The sequence below is a fragment of the Anabrus simplex genome, chromosome 8, assembly GCF_040414725.1.
Source record: "Anabrus simplex isolate iqAnaSimp1 chromosome 8, ASM4041472v1, whole genome shotgun sequence".
Lineage (NCBI taxonomy): Eukaryota > Metazoa > Arthropoda > Insecta > Orthoptera > Tettigoniidae > Anabrus > Anabrus simplex.
Window position 1 is genome coordinate 228,380,701 of NC_090272.1, and position 19,313 is coordinate 228,400,013.

The 19,313-nt window shown below is 38.0% G+C and overlaps 1 protein-coding gene across 7 annotated transcripts in view; it reads right to left on the reverse strand.

Annotated features, from left to right (window-relative positions):
• Positions 1 to 19,313, reverse strand: part of LOC136879031 (ankyrin-3) — a 682,638-nt gene that overhangs the window by 33,947 nt on the left and 629,378 nt on the right. For 5 of the 7 annotated variants that reach the window (XM_067152753.2, XM_067152755.2, XM_067152752.2 and 2 more), the window contains 2 exons: positions 12,510 to 12,620; positions 3,380 to 4,273 (listed from right to left, as the gene is read on the reverse strand). In XM_067152753.2, the coding sequence (XP_067008854.2) occupies positions 3,380 to 4,273; positions 12,510 to 12,620 (1,005 nt within the window). The remainder of the gene's footprint in view (positions 1 to 3,379; positions 4,274 to 12,509; positions 12,621 to 19,313) is intronic. The other 2 variants (XM_067152757.2, XM_067152756.2) reach the window with 1 other exon arrangement.

The window sequence follows — 19,313 nt, forward strand, 5'->3', positions numbered from 1 at the left end:
GATAATAATAATAATAATAATAACAATAATAATAATAATAATAATAATAATAATAATAATAATAATAATATGCCGTCTGGCCTTCGGAGAGGCTTGGTGCAGATCTTTCAATTTGACACGTATCGATGACCTACGTGCCTGTGAAGGTGGGGCCTGATGTATGATGAATTCTTTTCCTGAAGATGAGAGAGAGACTGAACCATCGGAATTAACTAACGATGGTTAAAATCCCTGACCCGGCTGGAATTGAACGTGGGACCCCTTTGACTAAAGGCCAGCACGCAAAGCATTTAGCCATGAGCTGGATAATAAACAATTCCTAACGATGCTTAAAAAACTTTTCACAATGTACAGGCATCGAAATGTTCAGGACAAACTTTTAACAAATTGACAAACCTCAAGGGTATTCTCCTTCTAGCCTATGATTTCAATAGATGTTGATGGTTTTTTTCTCTTTTTTTATGTTGATAGTATGGTTATGGTGGATTTGCAGATTTGACACTTCTCTTCATGTGTTCTGTGGGTTGGTGTTCACTCAATTCCATTCTAATAGCAGAGTAAATAGTGTAGCGCTCTCTGATAGCAATCTTGACCCACTCTCAACTGAGCTGTGAACTTTCACTTCAACCCAATTAGTCTGATTTCTTTAGTACAAGGAGAGATTGTTAGTATCTTCCCATCTATTTGCATGATATGTTCATGACCTCCAATTGGCCATTAAAAAATTCTAAATGCACCCAGCTTTTATATCTGTACATCAGAAACTATGAGAATACTCAACGGTGCAGGGAATAATTTGATCTTGGAACATAATTAGTATTATCTGGATCTTCTTTATCCAACAGGATATCACAAGCTCAAGGAGAGTCAAACTGTACAGTTAGGTCACCAGGGCCAATAATTAGACAGGCAATAAATCAACGTAACGGGAAAATGAGGATGGAAACTGAAATGTTGCAGCAGCAAGAGTAGTTCTCACTTCTCGGATGGTTCCTGAAGTAGGTGCCGACGTCTGAGGAAATGAAACCCTTGCTCACATTCAATGACAATGAGACCATGTTTTGTTTATTACTAAAAAATGCTAGATTCTATCAAGTAAGAGCATTAATGCCCAAAACACTGAAGAAGAAAACAAGGTAAGCAGAGGAAAAATTATCCACAAAGCTCGATAGCTGCAGTCGCTTAAGTGCGGCCAGTATCCAGTATTCGGGAGACAGTGGGTTTGAATCCCACTGTCTGCAGCCCTGAAGATGGTTTTCTGTGGTTTCCCATTTTCACACCAGGCAACTGCTGGGGCTGTACCTTAATTAAGGCCACAGCCGCTTCCTTCCCACTCCTAGCCCTTTCCAGTCCCATCGTCGCCATAAGACCTATCTGTGTCGGTGCGACGTAAAGCAACTATCAAAAAAAAAATCTTACATCCCAACAGTTCCACTAGACTCGCTGATATCTTGGTGTATTCCAAAGTTGCTGTGAGCAATACAAAACTAGAAGGAGACGTTAATTTCCACTGTAGAGAATACAAAATGTTCAGCAAAACAACAGAGAGCACCAAAGAAAGGAAGTAGGAGAAACACCATTGTTATGCAATTCTAATACAGAACATAGTTTTTTTCTTAACAGATTAGATTAAAATAAACTATTATTCGCTGGATGATTATTATGACAGATGATGATGATGATGATGGCTCTGAAAAGAAAATTAAAGGATTGCAGCTATGATCAACATATCAGCTTTGAAATTTAATACCCCGTCACATTATAAACCAAATTCAATGGAATTTTTTAGTTTTTATTACTTCCTGTGGCCATACGTAAGCTGCTGAGATACGGTGGTGCTGAGTAACACTAAGGCTTCAGGATGTTGTAAAAGGTGCTACTCATAGGTCTAGGCATGCAGCAATAGTACTTTGTGGCTCGGTGAGGAAAGCATTGGCAAACTACTTTACTCCATGTTATCCTTACTATGCCTCATTTTGGTGCTGCCATGGGTTTTTGCGGTTTCCCCATAACCGCATAACGTTTAGTTGCGCCAACTGAAAATCTAACGAGCCTCCGGGATGAAGTCTTGACCTCATGCCACACTTTGACAGACACTTCCATCAACACACAGACTACCTACAGACTCATATTTATGGTTACCGAGCCAGCGAGGTTTTGTTCTGTAAGTTTTAAAATGTAACTAACAGATGTCAGGAACTACCTGAACTTCATTTTTATATCATAAACTGTCCCTTGCTCCTGGAATAAGAAAAAAAAAAAAAATCACCTCACTGCATGTTATTTGTAACAAATATGGCAGCAGCCTGGAGTGGTACGGATAAAGTTATTAATGATTGGCTTGAGAATAATGTTGAGATTCACAATGAAAGTGTGTAAAGTGAAAACAATTAATCTTCAAATGATATCGGTGAAGGCGAATCTGATTCTATTTCCGAAGAGCCAGTGCCAACGGATAATTCAAGATTTACATAAGATGCAACAACACAGGTAGGAATGTCAGTAATGACTGGATTTCGGAACTTGTAGATAATAAACCTACTGATGTTGCATGTGAGTTTCACTCTGTGGTAAAGAGAAGGTTAGGAGATAATCCAACAGAACTGTAAGTGGTCAATGAATTTCTAACGCCACAGTTTTGGGATCATGTAACAAAAGAAACCGATGCTTCTGTCTTGCATCTTCACCAAATTCCCCTCACACTGGGAATATTCGCTCGACACCTCAGGGTTGACACACTGGCTACTACCCATCAAAAATGGCTCCAACTGAGAAGAAATTATAGCGATCCTGCAACACGGGGACTCTGCAAGGATACCTCTTTAGAGTACTTCAAATGAGAGGTTGCTTTGCATGTGGACACCTGTTTTCTTAGTGTTCCATACATAAGAGGACTTCTCCAAACCATAAATGTCGGATGGAATGTAAAAAAAGTTGTTTATATGCATGTAACATTCGTGTATATATTCTTCGGCATTTCTTAAAAATAACTGAAAAAATAAATAGCTTGTAAGGGCTAATTTTTATTTTAAAAAGTGGAAGGTCAAAGGGTTAACAGACAGACAACTTAAATGAAGGATTAATTTCTTAAAATGTTCATTTTAGGATCAGGTACATTTGGTTGACAATTGCAAGGGAACAGTATAAAAACACAATTCAAATGTAACATCTAGAGTAAGTTGAGATTTTGAAATACAAACTTGTTGTGCCACCCAGTGATTACTTTATTAGCCTACCATATAAATGAATAACTTATTTCATGAGCCCACAGGAATGTGGAGTAGCCAATGCACTTACTGTTATCTTTTAGTCTTCCCTCATTTACCTTGGCTTTTGTCCTCCCAAAACTTATTAGATCTAGATCGCTAGTTCTGGGTACCTGCATGTTCATCGTCCGAGAGCTCGTTGCCTTCGTGAAGAGCCACGTCCGATCCACTGGAACTGCCAAGCGTCTTCCTCCTTGTCAGCGATCTCCTATCAGGGAGGGGCGATTCTCGGCTGTCGCTGTCCGAGTCACTGTTCACTGTGAGTGAGGGGTTCTGATGTCTAGACTGAACATCTTCGTTTGAAATGTCTCCGTTTCCCCTTATCACAGTGGCCGTATACTGAACAATCTTGGTACCTTCAAGAATTGGATGTGGTGCATCTGTTAAATGTTGCCTCTCTTCCTCAAGTAATGCTAGTGTTAGATCTTTACCCACTGCTGAAACATCACCAGCGCTCCTAATGGTTGTCACAGTTTCTGTTATTTTACTAGAAGGAATGTTCTTACGAACTGCCGGAATGGGAGCGGATACTACAGAAGAACTTGTTAACTTATCGCCTGCATCACCTAACCTCATTGTTTCTTGCACACTTCTGCTCATATCTGCAAGTTCTTTCAAGATCAAATCTTCTTTATTGGGCATTTTCTTGGTAGATGTTTCTTCTATAGTGATTGTTCGTGTTTTAATATTAGGATCTGTTGTTTCCAAAGCAGCATTTGGGTCCCCATAGATAGTTCTAATCGTCTTTACAATGACATTGCTCTGTGTACCTTCATCATCCGTCCCAAAGTCCCACTCGACATCTTCAACCTGAGACGACGATACTTGTGAGACTTCCCGGGAAGGTTTCGATAGTTTGCGGATGGGTTTAACGATTGGCGTGGAAGTCACAGCAGCCCCCTCCTCATGCACGCCCACTGCAGGAATGTGTCCATCATGCGAACTAACATCTAGACTACTGTCAAGTGCAGTGCGACCAGAAACATGCGGCTTGCCCTCCGATAGACCTTGATAGGAAATGGGTGATATAATAGAATTACAAGTGTTTAAAGACAAACTTCACTGAAGGGAGAAACCTGCTATGGTACAAAAAAAAAAAAAATTATATGCCATTAATACTTACCAATAAACTAAGTGAGTACTTAAATGGAACTTCACTTAATATGAAATGGAAATAAAACTATACAATAAATCCTAAGACAAAGAGAATTGCTGGCATTTTATGCATACAATGAGAGAGGTTTCCCCTCTATTTAAGAAACAGCATAAACAGTAGTTTACTTAATAAAAAAGTAGGAAACCAGCAAATTTCTTAATTCTATTATCTGCATGTGTTAGCAAATGTCAGAGGTAGCCACTCAATGAATTCTGGGCACAAAAAGATCTACGTATATATAATAGAATAAAGAAAATAAAGTTAGAAAGTGGTAAAAGGGAATATACTTAACATTCAGAATCGAACTGAAAATTACCTTTTAATTCACTGAGTGAGTGTATGAATGAAGAATAACTAGGAAGTACTTTGGTTGTATTGTGTGTGGCAAAAATGCGTAACAGTCCTCTGTAAGGTCGTCCCAACTGCTTGACTGCTTTCCTTAGGGCACTAATTCTTGTCCTCGACTCAAACAAATAAACTCCATGCTTATTATCATAACCACTGAATGATACTGTACAAGTTTTATTGTTAAGCAGGAGGATAACATGAACAATATAACAACTGTCCCTTGAGGGAGTTACTAAATTCCAAGCTCATCATCATTCTCCAACTTCAGTTTTCTGGGTGTGTTATACAAGTGCTTGCTACTTCATCCTATCTTCATACTATTTTTTGTTTTAGGATTTCTTCCCACATGAATTCTTTTCCCTCCACCTGTGAATTCACTGTCTCTATTCAATGTTTCCTAGGTCTTTTTTCCTTCCACTTTGAGGGTGAAGTAAAATATTTCCTTGCACTCTTACTGTCCATTCTCATTACATGACCATAGCACTGAAGTCTACATTTCTATGTAACAATAGCAACAGAACCTTGATGCAGACTTCCTTTTTATTCACTTTATTTCTAATTTTGTCTCTACTGGTCCTCTGATTCACAGTTCTGATGAACTGCTTTTCAGTTACTTTGTTTAGAGCAGTAATTGTCCCCAAACTGTAGTCAAGAGTTGGCACAGAATAGATGTGATACTTAGTTACTTTGGCCTTTTGGGATATTTTGCTGTTTCAAAGTAGATTTCTGTCTTGATTGTAGAAGTCAGATGCTTTGTACGTCCTGCTGAGTATTTCCTCTTGACTGTGTTGTCTTTTGAGATAATACTTCTAAGATACTTGAATTGGGAAGCTGATTCTAATGAGAGTCCCATCAAATAGATGTTTGAATTTGTTCCTCATCTGTTCATAGTCATTCCCAAATTTTTCCTTTGCTCAAGTTTGACTCAAATTATTTAAACTTCTTGCCCCAAATAGCCAATTTCTCCTATATTTCTGCTCTATTTCTCCAATAAGAACACATCAGAAAATACCAACGTGTATGGTTTATTGGCTAAGCTCATATAATCACACGATAAATTACTGTTTATTTATTCAAAATCCCATTTTGCAGAATTTAGAGTTTTTAAGTCCCAGTCAAGATCCAGGAAGGGTGTCCAGCAGGGCTGTATGCTCTCACCCATGCTCTTCAATATCAATGGCAAGTACATCATGAGAGCTCTACTTGAGAAATGGGATGGCGGATTTCCTGTTCGTGGTAAGAGAATAGCCAACCTCTGTTATAGAGATGATACTGCACTCATTGTTAGTGATGAGGAAATGGCAGAGCTCATTTCTTGTGTCGAAAATGTCAGTGCTGAAATGGGACTACAAATTAACAAGACCAAACTTATGAATGTTGACACAGCCGAGAAATTAGCCAGCACAGACATCTTCAAGGAACAGGAGAATGTCTCAGAAATGCTATACCTTGGTTCAGTCCAGTTCAGGTAGCTATGCTCCTGAGATTAAGAGAAAAACAGCTATGGCCAAAAATGTAATGACGAATTTGTCTCATTCATGGAAGGATAGCTCTATCTTGTTACCACTAAAAATGAGAGTAGTATCCAGTCTGGTATTTTCAGTTTTCCTCTATGGAGCTGACATGTGGACTCTTCATGCTACAGACCTGAAGAAAATAGATTCTTTGGAAATGTGATGCCGGCGAAGAATGTTACGCACACCTTGGACACCGTTTTGCTCCAATCATTCCATTATAAACCGCTCAACCTCAGAATCATATCATCAATATGTAAACAAAGAGTTCTGCAATTCTTTGGACACACTGTGTGATGTGGGAATGATAACGTAGAAAAACTGATCATTCTTGGAAATGTTTCTGGCAAGAGAGATCGTGGATGAGTTCACACTCTAGGGTTGAACGATATCAAGATTATAAATGGGCTGAACCCTTTTGGTGCAGCACGTCTGGACGAGGACTGCACAGGAGACAACTGACCAGTAGCCTCCCCATAGATCACAATCCTCGGAACTGAGAAAATGATACGAGGGAAGTCGCCTCAAGCATAATTCTAAAAGGCTCGCAAAGGAAAGCAAACAAAAGCGAAACATACACAGTATATATGCGAATAACCCTGCACCCTAATTTTAGGAAGGGAAATATGGATTTTTTTATTTTTTGTAATTGCATAGCTTTGTTAAATATTAATATTGAAAAACCATAAATACAAAAGTACAATAAATACATTTATTCTGCACTAGCAATTGTCAAGAGTAAATATGAATTTCTGTGGTGCAAACTCATAAGTCTGTGGAAATGAACAATATTTTCTTCATAATTGGCTGGGAGATGTCGCACAATGTTAGTTTTTCAATGAAAACTGAAGTTATTAAATTCAAAAAACATGCGTGAGCCATCCACAGCTAGCCTTGCAACCTGTATTTATTAACTCTCTTGCCTTTTGAACTGACACATTTCACTTGTGACCACATATCCAAACTGTCTCTTTTCAGTCACATATTTGGATATCCTGTTTTAGCTTTTTATCTGTGAAATGCCCAGCGGTTACAGTTTGTCTATTCAAAATGAACTTTATTTTTCCTCCAATCGTGTATGAAACTCTCATCCACATCGCAGTTTCCTCCTGCAGTGCAATTTGCTCTGCCTCTTCAATAATGTGGAGCTTTTCTCAGCTTGAATGTCCCATTCACACCGGCCATCCTAATTTCTGTATATAAGAAACACTGCACCTGCACCCCAACTTTCCACTGCCAAATTTTGAAAGAAAAATAAACGCAGGAATTATTCTTGCATATATGGTATGTATATGAAACAGACGTAGAGCAGCGACTTACCATGTAAGCGTGCATGGGTAGAGTACATATAAAATACACATGGGTCCAAAATTTTCAGCTGCAGCCTTCTCGCTGGAGGACAGAGCTGCCGCAGAGAGAGAAAAGTGAGCGGATGATTGGAGAAACAAACTGTATAAAAAATACTGTTATATAAGGAAAATAAAATGAAAAATAGGCACAGGGGAAGAGAAAATATAGAACAATACACACAAAGACAAAAGAAGTAGAGAAAGGAAAGGAAGGCTATAAAGTCTACGAAGTGGAATAATAAATGCTCAGATAAGAAAGCTTACAAGAGCTTAAATGTTTCATACTCGTCATCAAGCAATGTATATGTTTTGATATTAGGATCTGTTGTTTACAAAGGAGTATTTAGGTTTCCTTAAATAGATCCAATCATCTTCACCATGACACTACCCAGTGTACTTGTTCCCTCTCAACATCTTCAACCTGAAAGGATGATACTTGTGGGACTCCTGGGAAAGAGGATGAATTTTAGTTGAGTGGCTATCCCAAAACACTTAATAACACATACTTTCTATCAAGGATTTCTGAGAGAAAGTCTCAATCATATGTGAAATGCCTAAAATGGACTTCATTAAACACAGTGAAATAAATAATAAAGATGGAAAGTATTAAAAAGACTGATATACTGACAGTCTATTTCCATTTTCAGCTGACCACACATGATTGACATAAATTTTAGTAAGAATGGAAAGGACTAGTGTTTCCAAAGGTACACTAAACCTTTTGTTGTCTTGACTGTTATACGCATGTTATTAAACTGTCAGAAAATGACATAAGTAGCTAATAAATCTATTCTATATAAAAAAATTCTAAAACTATTTACATTAGCAGCAAGGAAAGAAATAAAGAATAGCTAAAATGCAAAAGCTTACATCACATATAAGTTGTATAATATCTAAAGAATTAACAAGAAATTTCTAAAGACAAAGATGAAGAAACAAGACAGAGAAATTAACCCAAACATATAGCCACATATAAAGAGGGAAATAACCACTAACAATGAATGATAACAACAATGATTATGGCTTCAGCTACCGCGTGCAAGCGTGTTCATTTGCCGCCATTTAGGCTGTCTGCGTACAATTATGATGTTCTACTTTATTCTACCAGATGGCAGAGTAAACCAGATTTCTGTTGGATGAACTATGACTAAATTAATTCCGTTGGGTAAACGCCAAATAATCACTAGAAATCTTTCACAACCGACAAGATACAACATGGAGTGCCCGATAGATTTTGGAAGGGCAGAAAAAAATCTGACTACCTCTGCTGGGTTTGAATCTGCAATCTTGGGACGCAGAGGCAGACAGAGCTATAACAACGATAGTGTCTTAAAAAAAAAAAAAAAAAAAAAAAAAAAACAACTACCTCACTGGAGAGCTTTCACCTGATTTTAATTGTCTGTCCTCAGGAACTCGGTGTTGGGAACAGGCACAAGACATCATGTGTTTCTATCTTGAGAATGTCCGACTCATTGGCTGAATGGTCAGCGTACGGCCTTTGGTTGAGAGAGTCCCGTGTTCGATTCCCAGTCGGGTCGGGAATTTTAACCTTCATTGGTTAATTCCAAGGGCCCGGGGGCTGGGTGTTTGTGCCGTCCCCAACATCCCTGCAACTCACACACCACACATAACACTATCCTCCACCACAATAACACGCAGTTACGTACAAATGGCAGATGCCGCCCGCCCTCACTGGAGGGTCTGCCTTACAAGGGCTGCACTCAGCTGGAAATAGCCACACAAATTTATTATTATCTTGAGAATCGGTTACTGAGAATAGCCAATCAAAATCTATCAAAAGCATTCCAAAAATAATTTATCATTAAAAACAGAAGTGATGTTGTTATAATTCATTGTTAATTTTTCTCTCACAATATAAGGATGTCTGCTGCAAAGGAAATAATTAGATTAGAAGTCCCACTATTATAGTGACCATAAGGGGTAAAGGGGGTGGGGTGTAGAGAAGGACAATATTGTGAAGACTTAATCTCGAAGTACTAGGATTGAAAGATGAAATAACCTGATATGACAGAGAATGTCATTATTTCGTGGTAAACAGAACTTTTGGTAGATTGGCAAACTTTCCAATTAAAAGATAATGAGGGAGAAACATGCTGAAAAAAACTAGTTATCTTTTGTTATCAGTCACTATTTTAACTGCCAGTTTCTGTTAATTGTCCCATTGTTAGGATGACCAGATGTTCTCTTTTATCCGAACATGTCCTCCTCTGGGGTCCGGGTGGATTATTTAACAAACCTGAAATGTCCTTCTGTTTTGCTACTTCGTTTTCACTATACGACAGCATCGTCGATATCGTATCATTATACGAGAATGTGAACATGGATACACAGTATGTACGATTATTCCATGCACACCTTGTATTGTGATAATAGACGCATTATAGTGCACTCTTCTCCGTCAGCAAGACCCTGTCAGAACACTACTGTGTTAATGTGAGACAGATCGTCTGGATTTGAAGGAAACTTGTTTTTAAATAGGTGGCGCTGAAAGTAATACTGATTGTGATGTTGGAAAATGTATTCTGTATTTGGCTTTCAAGTTGATGCTGTGAAATATTCTGATCAGTTTTGTAATTTCAAACAATTCCCAAATGAGAATAGTAATGAGTATAACATGTTACCTTATAGTCAGAAATGTGCAAAGGTGATTGTAGTTCAGAGTTATTAAAACTTGCAGAATACCTTTCTTCTACACCAGGGTACAATGCAAATGCAGAAAGGGTATTTTTGTTGATCTCAGCACAATGGACTGATAATAGGAAACGTTTGAAAGTAGAATATGTGAAAATTCTATTAATGGCTCAATATAATCTAAAGGAATTTACATGTGTATCTTTTTATATGTTAGACACGCCATATCTCCTGAAGGCAAGTGAATCTTCAGTAAAGTACCGGCAAGGCATGTAAATTAGTTTCACTGTTTAAATTTTGTAGGAATTTACTGTATAATATGGAAAAGGATAAATTTTGTTTATATATGCAAAAATTAGAATATATGTCTAAATTCCGACTCTCAATGGAGGATTTTGTGTTTTTTCCAGCATTGTTCTCCTTTTTAAATAATTTTGTCCTCTTTTCTTATCTACTTGCATCTGGTCACCCTATACATTGTTAAAATCACATCTTTCCCTTCCCTCCTTCCCACACTAAACGATGTGGCAGGTGCAGCACAGACTCGGACTTTGGTCACTGTTGATGACTAGCGTGGTCAATCTGATTGTCTGCACTATAATCTCTGTTTTTGCATCACATTATTGCTTAAATGTAACTTTTTTTTTTGCACTGTGCTGTCCTCATTTTGACTTGAACTACTCAAATGACTGAGAACTAATATTGTTGAGATTATTCTAGAAAATGGAATTATTAAATGTTAAGATTTTAAATTAAGACCATCACAAACTGACTTGAGATATATTAAAAAATTCTTAAATATGTGTAATTCTCCTTCTAATTAACTCAAAAATTAAAATCTGTGAATTATTGAAAGACATGTTGAACACAGGAAATATAGAAGAGCTAAAAAAGTATTGCATCAATTTATGGTATTGGCTGAACAATAATTGCGGATATCAGATGTGATGTGGACAAAACTGAAAGCCATGTTTTGAAAATGCAAATCACCGATAGTAATGTGAAAGCTTGTCAAAGGATGAAACTAGTGAAAGATGATCAGCTGGACACTGCAATGTATTCGTAGTTCATTCTTCTAGCCCACAGCCGAGGTATTTTCCTTTCCGGACGAATAATAATCACAAAAGCTGTTTATGAATTAAACATTTACTGGAGATATGTCTTTCAAAGCAACCAAAGGCTGGCTGGCTAAATTAATTTGGTCATGTTATTATATAATAGGATATAAAAGGTGAAAAACTGAGTGCAATGATTATTTTTTTCATTTTATTTTATCATCTGTCTATTCTCATATCCATCATGGCCTTGGTCCTGACCCCTGACAGTACTGCATTCTGTCACACTCACTTACTAGTAGCTTCCTTGTACTCTGATCTGTTTTGAGGCCTCTACTAGTTCGGTCATTTCTGTTGTTACCTTTTTTTTACAGTATATATATATGTATAGTTTTGGACATAAAACTGATAGGTGAAAAGGCAAGAAACAATAAACTGACAATGACCATCTTGAGTGTATCAAATGCCCTCCACGTTTAGAAGATGATCGATAATTATTCTGTAACGCTTTCCTATCCCATCATCGCTGTTGTGTTGGTGTGACGTAAAGCAAATTGTAAAGAAAAAGTAGTTAGCAAGACATAAAACCAATAACACCAACATCATCAAGTACAAGAGGGGACTAAACTCACTCTGCGAGATCACCAAGGTAGTCTTGGAATTCCATAAGAGTGTGATGTTTGCTGGATGAAGGAAAGGAGAAATAGAGAGGAAATGGTCACTTTATTACCCTCCACTATTTTAAGAGAGAAAAGCATTTACAGGACAGGTTCAGTTCGCTCACACAGGGAATTTACTAAAACATGGATAGATTAAAAACCGACTTTAAAACACATATGGACTATGTTAACTTTTGCTGCTTCTTGATGTATGTAAAAATACATGAATATGAACTGAAACAGGCATGTTCCTGAAATAGGGTTACAAAATATTCATAGATTCAAAGACCTTCTGATGGCTTATATAGAAATCCTAACTAAATATTAATAAACATGGTATGATTTTAACAATCAGTAGAGTATAAAGAAATTGTTGCAAAACACACAGTGATACATTTGAAAAGCACACAATTTGCAGTGTTTCAAGTAGGAAATCACAAACTAATTAAAAGAATCTTAGCAGATTGGAAAACATTTGAACAAAATTTTAGCATCTTTTACACATTTTACCTTCAGTGGCGGCAACTAATTTCAGTGGGGACACACTGATATCCAGGTCATCCGAACGCCAAGTTTCCGACTCGGCAAGTCTTGCTGCCTCGCCGATTAATACATCCGCTCCTAGAAGCAAAGCATTTCTAGTTTAAGACAAAAACTGGGAAGATTTTAAAATAAGACCATCACACACTGAGTTGAGATATAGGCCTATTTTTAAAATCTTAAATATGTATAATTCTCTTTCTAATTAACTCAAAAATTTAAAATCTGTGAGTTATTGAAAGACATATTAAACACAGGTTTTTTTTTTTTTTAACTTTTCCATGGAATGAAAAAACCGAGATACGGAAAGGAGGAATATTTCCCAATATATCTTCAAATCCAAAGTTCCACAGTGATTCTACATTCATACTCCCCTATATAATGCAAGACTCATTTTTCTCTTCTCACTGGGTGAGTTGACTGTGAGCTTGCATCTGGAAGATAGTGGGTTCGAACCCCACTGTCGGCAGGCTTGAAGATGGTTTTCTGCGGTTTCCCATTTTCACACCAGGGAAATGCTGGGGCTGTACCTTAATTAAGGCCACAGCCTCTTCCTTCCCACTCCTAGGCCTTTCCTATCCCATCATCGCCATAAGACCTATCTGTGTCGGTGCGACGTAAAAGCAAATTGCAAATCATTTTTCTCTTGTATTATAGCAGCAGCTTTCATCTGGGTTTGTTAGTATTACTAGTACTTTTACCATCAGTATTCATGTCTCTTCCCTTTTTTCTGTCTCATCATGTCACTTTTTAAATGTAACGTGCTCAAATAAAACGACTGCGGTTGTTATAACATTTTAACACAAGCATTTATATTCCCAGTCTTATATTAGGACCAAAACAGTAATAGGCAATCACAAAACCTCCCATGGCTTTATGTATATAAGGTGTAACATCTGTTCTGGTCTCGATAACATAATCATATACGATTATATTATATATAATATAAACATTCAAATATAATATATATATAATAATAAACATTAAAATACTAAATTTATGTTACCGGTGCTTAAGAAGGAGCAGTTTCGATTCCTGCATGAAAGCCTAGTGACTACAGTACCCTGAGAGAAGTGCCAAAAACCTGTTCGGCGATACACTCGAAAAATGTAAGAAAAATAAACACCTAACCCTGGACATAATGTAGACGTTTTGCAACTACAAACATTTGATGAGACTCGTTCCGACTTCAAGTAGAACTGTTGAAATGCACTCTGTCTCTTTCCAGTTGTTGTGGACACTCCCTGCTTTATGTTTTCCGAGGATTCTCTAAACAATACCACCTGAATGTGATGCTAAGATGGTCCGTTATGCAAGTTCACCGCCGATCGCTTTTCTAGTACAATACCGGTATGGTACTTCCTCTAATTACCGCAATGACGGGATGTTAACACCAAGATCCGTAGGTATAACGTAGCTGTCCTTTCGTCAGACAGAGTTTCTTGAAAAAGGCGTGATTGAGGATTTGGCGATGATGGGACTGAAATTTCTGGATGGTTGATCCGGGAAATCGTTTCTTCGAGGACCGGATAATGCAGGATTTTTACAACGTGATTTAATTAAGATGGGACCACGTAATTTGAACGAATAATACAGGAAAATGTAGTTTCTGGGAACGTATAATCGACGTTCTACTGTATGTGATAGCCTCCCATTAGGGCACATGACTTTTATGCCTACATCATCATCATCATCGTCAATGTCCCACTCCAGTCGCCCAGGTGTAGTTAACAAGCCTCCTCCACTTCTTTATATCCTTCCACTTTTCCTGCTCCATTACTTCCGCCACATCCAATTCAGCTTCTCTAATGTCCTTCCAAATCTGATCCATCCACCTTCTCAGTCTTCCATTTCTCTTTCCCTCAACTTCTCTTTCTAATTCTCATCTTGCTACCCGTTCCTTTCCCATTCTTTTTACATGTCCGAACCATCTCAGACTTGCTTTCTGTATGTTCTTTTCTAACGGTTCTATATTTAGCTCTTCTCTGATTTTAATATTTTGGATTCTCTCTCTTCTTGTCTTTTGAACCAATATTCTTAAAAATTTCATTTCTACTGCTTGGATCTTACTATCTTATCTCTTGTTAGTTACCAGCATTTCTAGACCATATGTTACAATTATTGGTATGAAATACTGTTTATATAATGTTAATTTCATTCTCTTGGGTACTTTGTCATCCCATAAAAGCTCTCTGACTTGATGATAAAATGTTGTACCTTTACTGAGACCTTTTTTTTTTTTTTTTTTTTTTTTTGTCAGGCGAGGGACTCCTTGGAAACAACTTGGCGAACGAAATGGAATTCGATGGGGATCTATCAATATTAATGGGGCTTATGGAAGAAAGAAGGTAGAACTTGCTGAGTCAGCAAAGAGGATGCATCTGGATGTGCTAGGAGTAAGTGATATTCGGGTAAGGGGACATAAGGAGGAAGAGATAGGAGATTATAAAGTGTACTTGACGGGTGTTAGAAAGGGAAGGGCAGAGTCTGGGGTAGGGCTCTTTATCAGGAATACCATTGCACGCAACATAGTTTCTGTTAGGCACGTAAGTGAGCGAATGATGTGGGTAGATTTGTCAGTGGGAGGAATTAGGACAAGAATTGTGTCCGTGTATTCACCATGTGAGGGTACAGATGAGGATGAAGTTGACAAGTTTTATGAAGCATTGAGCGACATCGTGGTCAGGGTCAACAGCAAGGATAGAATAGTGCTAATGGGCGATTTCAATGCGAGAGTTGGGAATAGAACTGAAGGATACGAAAGGGTGATTGGTAAATGTGGGGAAGATATGGAAGCTAATGGGAATGGGAAGCGTTTGCTAGACTTCTGTGCTAGTATGGGTTTAGCTGTTACGAATACATTCTTCAAGCATAAGGCTATTCACCGCTACACATGGGAGGCTAGGGGTACCAGATCTATAATAGACTATATCTTAACAGACTTTGAATTCAGGAAATCTGTTAGGAATGTACGAGTTTTTCGGGGATTTTTCGATGATACAGACCATTATCTGATCTGTAGTGAACTAAGTATCTCTAGGCCTAGGGTAGAGAAAGTGAAATCTGTCTGCAAACGAATAAGGGTAGAAAATCTCCAGGACGAGGAAATTAGACAGAAGTACATGGATATGATTAGTGAGAAGTTTCGAACAGTAGACAGTAAGCAGGTTCAGGATATAGAAAGTGAATGGGTGGCATACAGGGATGCCGTAGTAGAAACAGCAAGGGAATGCCTAGGAACAACTGTGTGTAAAGATGGGAAAAGGCGAACATCTTGGTGGAATGATGAAGTGAGAGCAGCCTGTAAACGTAAAAAGAAGGCTTATCAGAAATGGCTCCAAACAAGGGCCGAGGCAGACAGGGATTTGTACGTAGATGAAAGAAACAGAGCGAAACAAATAGTTGTTGAATCCAAAAAGAAGTCATGGGAAGATTTTGGTAATAACCTGGAAAGGCTAGGTCAAGCAGCAGGGAAACCTTTCTGGACAGTAATAAAGAATCTTAGGAAGGGAGGGAAAAAGGAAATGAACAGTGTTTTGAGTAATTCAGGTGAACTCATAACAGATCCCAGGGAATCACTGGAGAGGTGGAGGGAATATTTTGAACATCTTCTCAATGTAAAAGGAAATCATCATGGTGGTGTTGCAAACAGTCAAGCTCATGGGGAGGAGGAAAATGATGTTGGTGAAATTATGCTTGAGGAAGTGGAAAGGATAGTAAATAAACTCCATTGTCATAAGGCAGCAGGAATAGATGAAATTAGACCTGAAATGGTGAAGTATAGTGGGAAGGCAGGGATGAAATGGCTTCATAGATTAGTCAAATTAGCGTGGAGTGTTTGTAAGGTACCTTCAGATTGGACAAAAGCAGTAACTGCACCTATCTATAAGCAAGGGAACAGGAAGGATTGCAACAACTATCGAGGTATCTCACTGATTAGTATACCAGGCAAAGTATTCACAGGCATCTTGGAAGGGAGGGTGCGATCAGTCGTTGAGAGGAAGTTGGATGAAAACCAGTGTGGTTTCAGACCACAGAGAGGCTATCAGGATCAGATTTTCAGTTTGCGCCAGGTAATTGAAAAATGCTACGAGAGGAATAGGCAGTTGTGTTTATGTTTCGTAGATCTAGAGAAAGCATATGACAGGGTACCGAGGGAAAAGATGTTCGCTATACTGGGGGACTATGGAATTAAAGGTAGATTATTAAAATCAATCAAAGGCATTTATGTTGACAATTGGGCTTCAGTGAGAATTGATGGTAGAATGAGTTCTTGGTTCAGGGTACTTACAGGAGTTAGACAAGGCTGTAATCTTTCACCTTTGCTGTTTGTAGTTTACATGGATCATATGCTGAAAGGTATAAAATGGCAGGGAGGGATTCAGTTAGGTGGAAATGTAGTAAGCAGCCTGGCCTATGCTGACGACTTGGTCTTAATGGCAGACTGTGTCGAAAGCCTGCAGTCTAACATCTTGGAACTTGAAAATAGGTGCAATGAGTATGGTATGAAAATTAGCCTCTCGAAGACTAAATTGATGTCAGTAGGTAAGAAATCCAACAGAATTGAATGTCAGATTGGTGATACAAAGCTAGAACAGGTCGATAATTTCAAGTATTTAGGTTGTGTGTTTTCCCAGGATGGTAATATAGTAAGTGAGATTGAATCAAGGTGTAGTAAAGCTAATGCAGTGAGCTCGCAGTTGCGATCAGCAGTATTCTGTAAGAAGGAAGTCAGCTCCCAGACGAAACTATCTTTACATCGGTCTGTTTTCAGACCAACTTTGCTTTATGGGAGCGAAAGCTGGGTGGACTCAGGATATCTTATTCATAAGTTAGAAGTAACAGACATGAAAGTAGCAAGAATGATTGCTGGTACAAACAGGTGGGAACAATGGCAGGAGGGAACTCGGAATGAGGAGATAAAGGCTAATTTAGGAATGAACTCGATGGATGAAGCTGTACGCATAAACCGGCTTCGGTGGTGGGGTCATGTGAGGCGAATGGAGGAGGATAGGTTACCTAGGAGAATAATGGACTCTGTTATGGAGGGTAAGAGAAGTAGAGGGAGACCAAGACGATGATGGTTAGACTCTGTTTCTAACGATTTAAAGATAAGAGGTATAGAACTAAATGAAGCCACAACACTAGTTGCAAATCGAGGATTGTGGCGACGTTTAGTAAATTCTCAGAGGCTTGCAGACTGAACGCTGAAAGGCATAACAGTCTATAATGATAATGTATGTATGTATGTGTATAAAATATTTCAGAGTCACCACTCCCCACTTGTACACTGCTTTTACTCTCATGTTACAACATTTTTATCTTGTTAATTAATGATTTTGGTATATTCCTTTTCCGTGGGCATTCCCCTACATGTTTTCTCTTAAGTGTATCATAAGCTTTTTCCAAATCCAAGAATACGAAGATGATTTACTTGTTCCTTTCCAGCTGTTTTTCAATTATGCCTACATATACTGTAAATATAGTTAGTTTTGGTTACTCTTATAGTTTCATCTCATTAACTCCTCTGATGATGAGGTTGACGTCAGAAAGGCATCCGGTCATAAAAACTCACTAAGAAGATTCATCTCATGTCATACTTAGCGAAAAGGGATAAGAATTGGAAATACAGTTTTATTTATCATATTATTCAATATTAATACAAAAGAACTCAATGACCAGTAGGACACAGTAAACCTTGTCTTGTGCCACCAACTTCCCTGCTACTGGTGTTGTAGTCATCCCAAATTACATCATCTTCACTGCCATTGAGAGCATTCGAGGTCCCGTCTTTCTGAAAACTTTTAAAAATAGTTTCAGTCCCGATTATGGAGTCCAGACGGCGAGAATTGATTCGCAAATGGTTTCTGGAGATGGCATCTGTTATTCCCAGTTGGTATATGTGTAGCAGAAGCCACATCTTCCAAATAAAGCCACGTTGTAGAAAGCATGCCAATCTACCAGTTGATCGCTAGCATATGTTACGAATTGTACTGCCGAATGTAATACATAGTGACTGAAAGTATTCTTTGGATAACTGTGGCTGTTGAATACAGACCTTTATTTTGTAGAATATTTCATGCTTGTTCTCTACATTTATCACATCAGGATTTACATGAACGACTGTAATTGAGATAACAGAGACTACATTGTTTAGGTGAGGAATGCTATCAAGTGCCTGGATAGTGCCAGAAGTTCCACGACTAAAACGTTTTGAAGGTAATGTGTTTTATTTAATTTCGTACGTACATTGCCTCCATTTTTTATTAACGCATAGTACCTTCTACTTAGAGTGTCTGCAAACCACAGAAGTGGTTACTGGAACGTAAAACCATTATTATTATTATTATTATTATTATTATTATTATTATTATTATTATTATTATTATTATTATTAGTTAGGTACATTGCTGAATAAAACAATCGTTATGATCAGATTGTTTTTATCATGTTTTAAACCTACCTCTCCAAAAATTACGTATATTGGCCAGAGTTACAAGATATTAAATGATCACTTTGTTAATGATCTCGCATGCTATATTAATAGCAACAACCCTGCAAATTTTTTAAAGTAAACTCTTGTCTTCAACCCGAGGTGGTGCAGCTCTTTTTAGGCCTCGCCCCCAACCGAGGTAATTTGCATGTACCATTTTACTGCACATCAACCTTCCGCCCATTCTTAAATCTCTGGCAGTACCGGAAATCAAACTCTGGCCTCCGAGAACAGCAGCTAATTGTGGTAACCGTTAAGTCGGTGGACATTCTTCACTACAA